This window comes from Cherax quadricarinatus, chromosome 11, assembly GCF_038502225.1.
Source record: "Cherax quadricarinatus isolate ZL_2023a chromosome 11, ASM3850222v1, whole genome shotgun sequence".
Taxonomy (NCBI): Eukaryota; Metazoa; Arthropoda; class Malacostraca; order Decapoda; family Parastacidae; genus Cherax; species Cherax quadricarinatus.
The window spans coordinates 49,639,206-49,651,897 of NC_091302.1; the positions used below are offsets into that span (position 1 = coordinate 49,639,206).

Consider the following 12,692-nt stretch of genomic DNA (forward strand, 5'->3'; position numbering starts at 1 on the left):
CTAAATTATTAGTGTGTGTGTGTGTGTGTGCTGACTAAGTTACTAGTGTGTGTGTGCTGACTAAGTTACTCGTGTATGTGTGTGTGCTGACTAAGTTACTAGTGTGTGTGTGCTGACTAAGTTGCTAGTGTGTATGTGCTGACTAAGTTACTAGTGTGTGTGTGCTGACTAATTTACTCGTGTGTGTGTGCTGACTAAGTTACTAGTGTGTGTGTGCTGACTAAGTTACTAGTTTGTGTGTGCTGACTAAGTTACTAGTGTGTGAGTTCTGACTAATTTACTAGTGTGTGTGTGCTGACTAATTTACTCGTGTGTGTGTGTGTGCTGACTAAGTTACTAGTTTGTGTGTGCTGACTAAGTTACTAGTGTGTGAGTTCTGACTAATTTACTAGTGTGTGTGTGCTGACTAATTTACTCGTGTGTGTGTGCTGACTAATTTACTCGTGTGTGTGTGTGTGCTGACTAAGTTACTAGTTTGTGTGTGCTGACTAAGTTACTAGTGTGTGAGTTCTGACTAATTTACTAGTGTGTGAGTTCTGACTAATTTACTAGTGTGTGTGTGCTGACTAAGTTACTAGTGTGTGAGTTCTGACTAATTTACTAGTGTGTGTGTGCTGACTAATTTACTCGTGTGTGTGTGCTGACTAATTTACTCGTGTGTGTGTGTGTGCTGACTAAGTTACTAGTTTGTGTGTGCTGACTAAGTTACTAGTGTGTGAGTTTTGACTAAGTTACTAGTGTGTGTGTGCTGACTAAGTTACTAGTTTGTGTGTGCTGACTAAGTTACTAGTGTGTGAGTTCTGACTAATTTACTAGTGTGTGTGTGCTGACTAAGTTACTAGTGTGTGAGTTCTGACTAATTTACTAGTGTGTGTGTGCTGACTAAGCTACTAGTGTGTGTGTGCTGACTAAGTTACTAGTGTGTGTGTGTGCTGACTAAGTTTCTCGTGTGTGTGTGCTGACTAAGTTACTAGTTTGTGAGTGCTGACTAAGTTACTAGTGTGTGTGTGTGTGTGTGTGTGTGTGTGTGTGTGTGTGTGTGTGTGTGTGTGTTCTGACTAAGTTACTAGTGTGTGTGTTCTGACTAAGTTACTAGTGTGTGTGTGCTGACTAAGTTACTAGTGTGTGTGTGCTGACTAAGTTACTAGTGTGTGTGTGCTGACTAAGTTACTAGTGTGTGTGTGCTGACTAAGTTACTAGTGTGTGTGTGCTGACTATGTTACTAGTGTGTGTGTGTGTGTGTGTGTGTGTGTGTGTGTGTGCTGACTAAGTTACTAGTGTGTGTGTGTGCTGACTAAGTTACTCGTGTGTGTGCTGGCTAAGTTACTAGTGTGTGTGTGCTGACTAAGTTACTAGTGTGTGTGTGTGTGTGTGCTGACTAAGTTACTAGTGTGTGTGTGTGTGTGCTGACTAAGTTACTAGTGTGTGTGTGCTGACTAAGTTACTAGTGTGTGTGTGCTGACTAAGTTACTAGTGTGTGTGTGCTGACTAAGTTACTAGTGTGTGTGTGGTGACTAAGTTACTAGTGTGTGTGTGTGTGTGTGCTGACTAAGTTACTAGTGTGTGTGTGTGTGCTGACTAAGTTACTAGTGTGTGTGTGTGCTTACTAAGTTACTCGTGTGTGTGTGCTGACTAAGTTACTAATGTGTGTGTGCTGACTAAGTTACTAGTGTGTGTGTGGTGACTAAGTTACTAGTGTGTGTGTGTGTGTGCTAAGTTACTAGTGAGTGTGTGTGCTGACTAAGTTACTAGTGTGTGTGTGTGTGCTGACTAAGTTACTAGTGTGTGTGTGCTGACTAAGTTACTAGTGTGTGTGTGTGCTTACTAAGTTACTCGTGTGTGTGTGCTGACTAAGTTACTAGTGTGTGTGTGGTGACTAAGTTACTAGTGTGTGTGTGTGTGTGCTAAGTTACTAGTGAGTGTGTGTGCTGACTAAGTTACTAGTGTGTGTTTGCTGACTAAGTACTAGTGTGTGTGTGTGTGCTGACTAAGTTACTAGTGTGTGTGTGTGTGCTGACTAAGTTACTAGTGTGTATGTGTGCTGACTAAGTTGCTAGTGTGTGTGTGCTGACTAAGTTACTAGTGTTTGTGTGTGTGCTGACTAAGTTACTAGTGTGTGTGTGTGTGCTGACTAAGTTACTAGTGTGTGTGTGTGTGTGTGTGTGTGTGCTGACTAAGTTACTAGTGTGTGTGTGTGTGCTGACTAAGTTACTAGTGTGTGTGTGTGCTGACTAAGTTACTAGTGTGTGTGTGCTGATTAAGTTGCTTGTGTGTGTGTGTGCTGACTAAGTTACGAGTGTGTGTGTGTGCTGACTAAGTTACTAGTGTGTGTGTGTGCTTGCTAAGTTACTAGTGTGTGTGTGTGCTGACTAAGTTACTAGTGTGTGTGTGTGCTGACTAAGTTACTAGTGTGTGTGTGTGCTTGCTAAGTTACTAGTGTGTGTGTGTGCTGACTAAGTTACGAGTGTGTGTGTGTGCTGACTAAGTTACGAGTGTGTGTGTGTGCTTGCTAAGTTACTAGTGTGTGTGTGTGCTGACTAAGTTACTAGTGTGTGTGTGTGCTGACTAAGTTACTAGTGTGTGTATGTGTGCTGACTAAGTTACTAGTGTGTGTGTGTGCTGACTAAGTTACTAGTGTGTGTGTGTGTGTGTGCTGACTAAGTTACTAATGTGTGTGTGTGTGTGTGTGTGTGTGTGTGTGTGTGTGTGTGTGTGTGTGTGTGTGCTGATCTCCAGACTCTTGCTGTTGCAACTTATTGATAGAGGCATTAGGTACCTAGGAGGAGGAGGAGGAGGTGGTGGTGGAAGAGGAAGAGGAGGGGAAATAGAAGGAAGAAGAGAAGGACAAAGAGGAGGAGTCGAAAACATTGAGAAAACAGTGACAGAAGGAAGAGGAAGAAATAAAGAGGAACTGCTGACTTTAACAAGAAGTAAACAGGAGAGTTTGGCTGGGCGCCATGTTGATCCCTTCTCCTCCTCCACCTGTCTTCTCCTCCTCCACCTGTCTCCTCCTCCTCCACCTGTCTCCTCCTCCTCCACCTGTCTCCTCCAGTACCCTCATATTCACTCCAGAGTCCAACTCACCTTCACTCTAATTTCCTTTGCCTTACCGTTTATTCATCCTTTCCATTTCTATCTCTTCCATTATTACCTCCTCCAACACTGCCTCCTCCATCAGTACCTCCTCCATCACTGCCTCCTTCAGTGCTCCCGCCACCACTTACAAGACTTCCCGCCATGTACAAACTGTTCTAGACCAATCATATACCTTCCCGCCATCTGTAAACTGTTTTAGACCAATCATCACCCTTCCCACCACCCACTCTCTATCTTCAACCAATCACAACACTTCCAACAACCTACAACCAACACTTCCTCCTGTAAACTTCAAGTTCATCCACAATCAATTTTGAACAACCAAGTTTTTTAGGTCATAGGACCAGTTTTGCCCTGTAGAATTTGTTCTCGTTACCGTACACACGTGTTGAAAATTTGAAGCCTATTAGTTGAAGCGTTCTCGAGTTGTAATAATAATAATAATAATAATAATAATAATAATAATAATAATAATAATAATAATAATAATAATAATAATAATAATAATAATAATAATAATAATAATAATAAAAGTAATAATTATCATCATCATAATAATAATAATCATAATATCAATAAAAATAATTATAAGTGTGGATCCACAACAAATATTCCTTCAGCAGGCAGTACTGAAAGAGCATTTTGTTTTGAGTGAGCCTCTCTCTCTCTCTCTCTCTCTCTCTCTCTCTCTCTCTCTCTCTCTCTCTCTCTCTCTCTCTCTCTCTCTCTCTCTGTCTCTCTCTCTCTCTCACCCACGGGAGAAAACATCAGAGTGAAGCTCAGATCTCTGGGAAAGCATTCAGGACTCTCCATGGAGGTTCGATATACTATCTTGTGAGGTTCGATACTCATTCTACAACTGCCATTTCGCCTACTTGTATTTCTCCATTTGATAATTCTGCTGTGCCTTGATACGGGTGATGGGCTCTTGATTCAAGGAACTGGATAACACTTGATTATTTTCTCTCTCTCTCTCTCTCTCTCTCTCTCTCTCTCTCTCTCTCTATATATATATATATATATATATATATATATATATATATATATATATATATATATATATATATATATATATATATATATATATATATATATGTATGTATTTGTAAAAGTTAATCAAACAATTGCAGTACCAACAAAATACAATATATTGTATACCTCACAAATACAAGCTGTTAGATTCACCACGACCAAAAACAGACAACTGAATTTATCATTTATTGAATACACGATATACTGTATAAATATAATATTTAAAATACATTAAGTATTGTATTAAATAATTTGAAATGCATTAAATGTTGTATTTATACGATATAAAATACATCATTGTTAAATATAATTAAATATAATATTTAATATAATTATAATTAACATTACATTATTTACATTTAATATTACATTAATTAAAATTAATGTATTATTAATATAATTAATTTTAGCATTTTTTATGCTATCAAAACTGTATTATGGTACTCAAAGTATTATTTTTCTCAGTAACAGACGAAACTATTATACTTCTCAACAATAGAAGAGTCGATCTTATTAGCTAATGTTCAATATATTTCAATTCTTCCTAAAACAGAGACAAACAACTACTATATATTTAACAACAGACAAGCTATAACGCTTTTATTTAGGAAGATAAACTTTTATTCATTGCATTAACAGATCCATGTCTTAATTTTGAACAAGTATTACTTTTAAGCAGCTGCCGTATTAATGTAGTTTCCTCAAACTAATACTTTTTTATATTTCAAGGTTCGATTTAAAAATTTATATTGTAACCATTAATTTCAGAATATTTACTTTTTACTTACTTTGTATATTCGTTGAAATGGGTATATCACTCAGAGTATATATACCTTGATATATATATATATATATATATATATATATATATATATATATATATATATATATATATATATATATATATATATATATATATATATATATATATATATATATAGTTAGCCTTGTGTAGTAGATAGACTTTGAACCAATTAAATAAATCAAGTAACTGTTAATACAAAGACCACAACGCCATTTTCCAACTAAGACACAATTCATAATACTAGTTTTCAACGCTAACAAACACACATCATAACATTGTTTTCCTGTGATAGTCACAGATCACAATATTAATTTTTTAACGTTAGACACATATCATAAAATTACTTGCCAACAACAGTCACAAGTTACAACACTACTTGCCAACAACAGTCACAAATTATAACACTACTTGCCAACAACAGTCACAAATTACAACACTACTTGCCAACAATAGTCACAAATTATAACACTACTTGCCAACAACAGTCACAAATTACAACACTACTTGCCAACAACAGTCACAAATCACAGCACTACTTTCCAACAACAGTCACAAATCACAGCACTACTTTCCAACAACAGCCACAAACTACTGCAATACTCATCAGCACTAGACACAAATCCATCACTATTTCACAGTAAACAAATCATCGACCTATCATAGCAAGTGGGACCATTATCTTTGCTAACACTTATGTTATGTCTACTCTTCATAAATTGCGGACTTTCATGCATTCCTGTAACTCACTGGGACTTGTGAAGCTGTGTTGAACATAGCCTGGGAGTGGGAGGGTCTTAACTCCTGGTATACGTACAACATTACTACACCTACACGTACATATATCTTTACTATACTGGGACAGCATCCAAAGAATCCATTAGGGGGACAGCTATAAAAAAATACTGCGGGGGAAGAATTGTGACTGGTATTGTCAGTAACGACACAAATCGGCGGGTATCGTAAAGTACAGCGTGTTCATTTCTCTGATAGAACGGAGGATAGAACCTTCATCATATCTCTTACGGGGAATGGCCCCATAAGTTTTTACCGCTTCACATGTGCTTGGGAGTCTCTTATGGTTACTTAGATACTGGTATAAAAAAGGGGCTTATCAACAAATTTCTTCACACTGGGTCATGTCTAGCTATAAGCAGACAGAGGGTCGAGCCTTCACCATCCGTTGCAATTCACATACAATCTGACGGCACTGATCACGGTCGATTTGCTAAGTTTATGTCTCATTATAAAATACTAAAACTGTCAAGTTAAAATAACTTTCTAGAAAAAAATTAAAGATATTTTTCTTATGTGTTTTTGTTTATAAGTTATTATTGCAAGCAGTGAATCACTTTTGAGGAAGAATCTCTCTGAAGACCCCAATGGAAACTCATTACGATTATGTAAGAGGTTCAGAGGTTGGCAGGATATGTTGAGGTTCGGAAGTTGGCAGGTTATGTTGAGGTTCAGTGATTGGCAGTTTAGGTAGAGGTTCAGAAGTTGGCAAGTTTCGTAGAAGTTCTTGTACTTTCAGGAGAAATGTACAAGAGCGTTGAACCTTCGGCAGCTCGCGAGGAACACTTCCAGTAACGTGTGCGGCTGACGAGTCGTGGTCACTTTTAGACTTCGAAAAGGATGTGTCCTCCTGTTGTCCGGTGCTTAGATGAGTCTCTGAGTTCGTCAAACTCTCCTGAGTCCTATCATAGCCCTGCGCTCTGGGGTCACCTTTTAATGCATTCATGCTGGTTCTAATATTATTTTTGTTATGTAAGGGATTCTGTCTCTCGCTGGCTGTAAGATTCTTAGAGACGAAAGCAGAAAATTCGCTGGTGTTGATTTTATTACTGCTGAGGAACTCTTTACTGGGGAAATTGGAGGCTAGAGAGGGTGTTCTTAGATTGATAGAGAGCATATCTGACTGGTCCTTTCTTTTCAAGAGGAAATCACATCTGTGAATTATGGGAGCTGAAAAGTCTCTTACCTCACTAACAGGGAATTTTTCTTTCTCTGTCTCGACGTGTTTTGCATGTGGCGTCCCTAGAGGAGAGCATCCCGGATTACTGCTACGGGGTCTACGTTCTGCAAGTTCCATGGAGACGTTACAGCTTTCCAGGTCTAATACAACAGATTCTCTCCTGAGTTTCCGAGCTCTTTTCAATTCGTTAATATTGTCTGTTCTTCTCTCGGGTGTCTCAGTAGGAGATGACGCAAAGATTTCAATATCGTGTTGCGACACAGCTCCCGTTTGTACGTCTCCGAAAGTGAGCGCCCCGTCTCCCGCGTCCTGACAAGATGATGGAGGCGGAACGAGATCCAGATCATTGGCTCTGAAGCTGTCAGGCACTGGACTGATAGACACAGCAAGGTTACGGTCATATTTCTCGAGAGCCTCGCTGCCAGAACTATCAGAGAATTCTTCATCGTCCTCATACTGGGCCAAGCATTGACTTGTAGACGTGCTGATACCTGACATAGTGCTGGTCCTTGACATGGTACTGTTCTCTGACAGGGTGCTGCTCCTTGACAGGGTGCAGACCCTCGAAGGAGTGTTGGTCTTCGATATCGTGTTGGTTAATGACAGGGAGTTATTTTTCGAAAGAGTGTTGTTCCCTGAGATATTTTTGCTCCTTGACAGAGAGCTGGTTCTTGAGGAGCCATCCTCTTTCCCAGAATACCCCAGAGGACCCTTTGTCATAGTCTCTGAGCTCATCTCAGCGCCAAGGAGAGAGTGTCTTGGTAATACTTCTGCAGAAGTCTTATTGGCAACACTAGTCTGACTCTGGTTTACATCAACCACCGATAAGGGTGAGGCCTTGAAAAGAAATTTCTCTCCGTTAACAACAGATCCGCAAGCACTCAGAGATCGATTATTACTGTACTTCTTTACGCAGACTGGTAAGTTGTCAAGACTGAAATACTGAGATTCTAGATCTTTAGGAGAATTTCCACGAAGACCAATGCTGAGTGTATTGTGTGTTAGGTTCTTGAAAAGGTTCCTATTAGAATTAAGTGATTTCCTCGGGTTTTCATTGACAGACTTTAAAAGTTCGTTGCTGTTTGGCTTTGAATTATCCATTTTGCAGTAATTTACGTGAGAGTGCTGAGGTGAGGGCATAGATGCTGCTTCAGTGGTTGCCGTGTTCTTGCACTCATTACCATGACTTGATGATGTTGTTGGTGCTAGCCTTTCATTTTCCTTACACGACACATTTACTTTATCCTCCATCACGCCGTAGTTGCAAATCAAAGTTTCACTTTCATTTTCCTTATTGAAGGTGAGGCCATCCATCTTTCCTCTACTACTTGCCGAGGGACCTTTGTCAACCCTGGACAACAAAGCCCCGACGTCTCTACATTTCTCCACGTACGTACAGAGTGGTCTAGTACCCTCAGCCGTGGCGGACAGCTCCCTCTGGCTAGACATATTAATCTTAAGCTCAAATCCATGATAGCTACCTCTGGCTTGCTCCTTGTTCTTCTCTCCCAGAGGCGCCGTAACCTGCTTCCTGATGAATCCTATGTTATTTTCCAGAGATAAACCCAATGTCGACTGTGTTCCTCGATGCTTAGCAAGATATGCACAAGACATATCAGTTGACATATCAGGGAGTTCATCCTTTGACTTGAGGTATTTACAAAATGGGGCTGGTTGACTGCTTTTTCTGGGTGAACTGTTGAGAGTTGAGTTTTCAGCATCTTCCCTTTGAGTGAGGGTCACGGGTGACGAGGTCAGATTGTGGAGGCTTCGACGAGACTCGCTGTCATGTGTCTTCTGCAGTGCTTCGTCAGTATTCGATCTGTGCTGACTTGATGATCCTCCGTCAGTGCGGAAGCTATGCTGACTTGATGATCCTGTGAACCAGTCACCTGGTACACCCGCTGACCACACAACACTCTTCACATTTCGAACTTCTTCATCCTCATTCTCACGAGAAACGAATTTTCCAGCTCCGACTTCGGCTTTTAACTCAGATGTTTCGAGCTCCTTAGTATGGCCGGATATTCTTTTCAAATCGAGAGTTACCTGCCGAAGGAATGCACCCTGTCTGATGTGACTAGCTAAGAATCTGTTGTCGCTACTGCTTTCTTCTGTGGTATTCTTCCTGGGGAATTGAGTGCTGGTCCAACTGATATTTGGATGCACTTTCTCGTACCTATAAAGGAGATTCTTCTTGTTTTCACTACTAAGTGATAGCTTTTTAGTACCCACTGACGACCTTCCATCACTAGGATTCATAGGAAATTTAGAAATGGTTTTATCATGCGCTTGGTATACAAGCGAAGCGGTGGGAATATATGTCTGAGTATCTTGGGTATCGGCTGGAGTAGTGTGGGTGTTAGCCTTGTCTGAGACATTCACTTCTCTCTTGAGGTATCCACACACTGGCTGTGTTATCGTCGAGAAGTGACTGTGTTTGCTAGTGAGACCTAATGGTGGGGCCGAGTCAGGTTTACTCCTGCTAGGAGATTCACAAGTTGCATTAAGATTGACAGCTGAATTACTCCTGTGGCTGTTGATATAGCCACATGTTACATTAGAAGGTGTAACTAAGTTATTCCTGTTGCTGTTAATAGATCCACATGTTACATTTATAGGGGCAGTTGTATTGCTATTCTTACTATTGATATAAGAACAAGGTGTGTTTGTTGTGGTTGTAGATGATCTCTCATTATTAGTACTATCGTAATGAGGTGAAATATTTCTCAAAAACTGATGTTCTCTGCTAGTTTCGTCGTTTGTAACCTTGGGTTCTTCAGCCTTGATAGTATTTGTAGTCTGTTTGGTGTTTTCAGTCTTCGTAACGTCTCCAATGTTGGTGTTCCCATTGTTGTTGGTGAGGATCTGGCACGTAAAATTGTTGAAGTTGGACCTCTGGTCTGGTGTCGTTGTCTTGCTGAGAAAATGGCACTTGTGGCCTGTTGAGGTGATGGCACCTGTGTCCCTCTTAGCGTTGGCGAGGAACCTGACCTCTGGGCTGGTGTTGGTGGAATTGTTGGTAGAGATGTTGGAGCCAGTGATGCCCCTTGTGGTGGCAACGAACTTGCACGTGGGGGTGGAGGAAGTGGAGGCTGATGAGTTGGAGTTAGTGTTGGAGAGGAACTTACACGTGGGACCGGCAGTGTTGGAGTTAGTGTCCTCCCTCTGTGTGTTGGAGAGGAACTTACACGTGGGACCGGCAGTGTCGGAGTTAGTGGGACCAGCGGTGTTGGAGTTACTGTCCTCCCTCTTTGAGTTGGAGAGGAACTTACAAGTGGGGATGGTGGTGGTGGAGTTACTGTCCTCCCTCTTTGTTTTGGAGAGGAACTTACAAGTGGGGTTGGTGGTGGTGGAGTTACTGTCCTCCCTCTTTGTGTTGGAGAGAAACTTACAAGTGGGGTTCATGGCAGTATTGGAGTTATTGTCCTCACTCTTTGTGTTGGAGAGGAACTTACACGTGGGGCTGGTGATTTTGGAGTTAGTGTCCTCTCTGTGTGTGTTTAAGAGGAACTGGCACTTGTGGCTGAGTGAGTTGCTGGTACCTGTGTCCCTGTTAGTGTTGGCGAGGAACCTGACCTCTGGGCTGGTGTTGGTGGAATTGTTTGTAGAGATGTTGGAGCCAGTGATGCCCCTTGGGGTGGCGACGAACTTGCACGTGGGGGTGGAGGAAGTGGTGGCTGATGAGTTGGAGTTAGTGTTGGAGAGGAACTTAGACGTGGGACCGGCAGTGTTGGAGTTAGTGTCCTCCCTCTGTGTGTTGGAGAGGAACTTACACGTGGGACCGGCAATGTTGGAATTAGTGGGACCAGCGGTGTTGGAGTTACTGTCCTCCCTCTTTGTGTTGGAGAGGAACTTACACGTGGGGCTGGTGGTGTTGGAGTTAATGTCCTCTCTCTTTGTGTTGGAGAGGAACTTACACGTGGGGCTGGTGGTGTTGGAGTTAATGTCCTCTCTCTTTGTATTGGAGAGGAACTTACACGTGGGGCTGGTGGTGTTGGAGTTACTGTCTTCCCTCTTTGTGATGGAGAGGAACTTACACGTGGGGCTGGTGGTGTTGGAGTTAATGTCCTCCCTCTTTGTTTTGGAGAGGAACTTACAAGTGGGGTTGGTGGTGGTGGAGTTACTGTCCTCCCTCTTTGTGTTGGAGAGGAACTTACAAGTGGGGTTCATGGCAGTATTGGAGTTATTGTCCTCACTCTTTGTGTTGGAGAGGAACTTACACTTGGGGCTGGTGGTGTTGGAGTTAGTGTCCTCTCTGTGTGTGTTTAAGAGGAACTGGCACTTGTGGCTGAGTGAGTTGCTGGTACCTGTGTCCCTGTTAGTGTTGGCGAGGAACCTGACCTCTGGGCTGGTGTTGGTGGAATTGTTGGTAGAGATGTTGGAGCCAGTGATGCCCCTTGGGGTGGCGACGAACTTGCACGTGGGGGTGGAGGAAGTGGTGGCTGATGAGTTGGAGTTAGTGTTGGAGAGGAACTTACACGTGGGACCGGCAGTGTTGGAGTTAGTGTCCTCTCTGTGTGTGTTTAAGAGGAACTGGCACTTGTGGCTGAGTGAGTTGCTGGTAGCCGTGTCTTGTGTCTTGAAGAGAGGAATGTTAGTGGCAGTAAAACGTATCTTCGCGTCACTTTGTTGGTGTGTTACACAGCCAGGAGAAGTGCTGCCAATCTTGTCTTCACCAGACGACTCATTCACTGAGTCAGAGAACCGTCCAGCAGCTTCCTTTCTCTTCCCTGTTTGTGCATATCGCTCTGAGGGAGTAGAAATCACTTGCTGATTCTCTGTCTGGTCCTCGTCCCTACGTAAAGGTGATTCAGTATTTGAGTTCAATTTTTTCTGTCTTGATTCTATTTGTAACAAGGGATTTGTATAGTCTTGATGGCTTTTGGGTTTTTCTTTTTCCAAAACTGGCTTACCTGGTGATGCTACAACCTTCGTAGAGTCAGCAGAGAAGTCACTCTTGCCTTGTTGCTCATCAATGGTTGCCACAGACAACACAAATTGTTTCTCATCCTTAAATTTTAATCCTGATGCAGAAGCTGGGATCGCAGCGGATATTCCGTTTACCATTTTGATGGAGTCTGGATTCGTATTTGTCGAGGACTCCAGACTGGTGCAGCGTCTCTCCACACGTTTGTCAGGGGCTGGTGAGAAGGGAACCACAACCTCTCTAGCCATCTTGAGGTACAGACACACGGGTCTCGTGAAGCGAGCACTGGAAACTCCTCTGTCTCCAGAATTCCTTGAAGATGCTGGCCGAGAAGGCTCTTGGATGCTCTTATTCTTCTCGAGGGTCTCAAATATAGCTTTACTTCTGTCGAGTACGTCGCAAACAGACTTGCTGCTCCTTCCACTCACAGAGCTCGCACAGGTCTTCCTCCTTTCTGTCTCCCGTTCCCATGAGCAGGATGATTTGTGTGGGATGTTTTCCTTGAGGTACTCACACATGAGGACGCCATTAAGAGGCCCTCCAGTTTGTCTTACTGATTTATCAATGTCTTCTTGAGCAGATCTTGAAGGGTTTGTCTCTATCGGTCTGAGGAACTCGCAGTAATCGACTGAAGACGCCATAAGTCTATCGTTACTTCTTCCCTCGGACGTAATGCTGCATCTTAAAGGTCACTGTGCGTCACGCATCTTCCTCTTGGCTGCGTCTTGCGTCTTCAAGATCACTGCACATCATCTCTTCTCTTCCTCGCTGCGTCTTGTGTCTTTAAAATTACTGCATATCACCATCTTCCTCCTCGCTGCGTCTTGCGTCTTCAAGATCACTAGTGCATCCATCTT

At 42.2% G+C, this 12,692-nt stretch overlaps 1 protein-coding gene across 1 annotated transcript in view; it reads right to left on the bottom strand.

Annotated features, from left to right (window-relative positions):
* Positions 1-5,078: 5,078 nt before the first annotated feature.
* LOC128687460 (streptococcal hemagglutinin-like) overlaps positions 5,079-12,692 on the bottom strand; it is an 8,875-nt gene continuing 1,261 nt past the window's right edge. The window contains exon 1 of the mRNA XM_070083868.1: positions 5,079-12,692. This exon is cut by the window's right edge and continues 1,261 nt beyond it. Coding sequence (XP_069939969.1) covers positions 6,330-12,476 — 6,147 coding nt within the window. The 5' untranslated portion in view covers positions 12,477-12,692 and the 3' untranslated portion in view covers positions 5,079-6,329.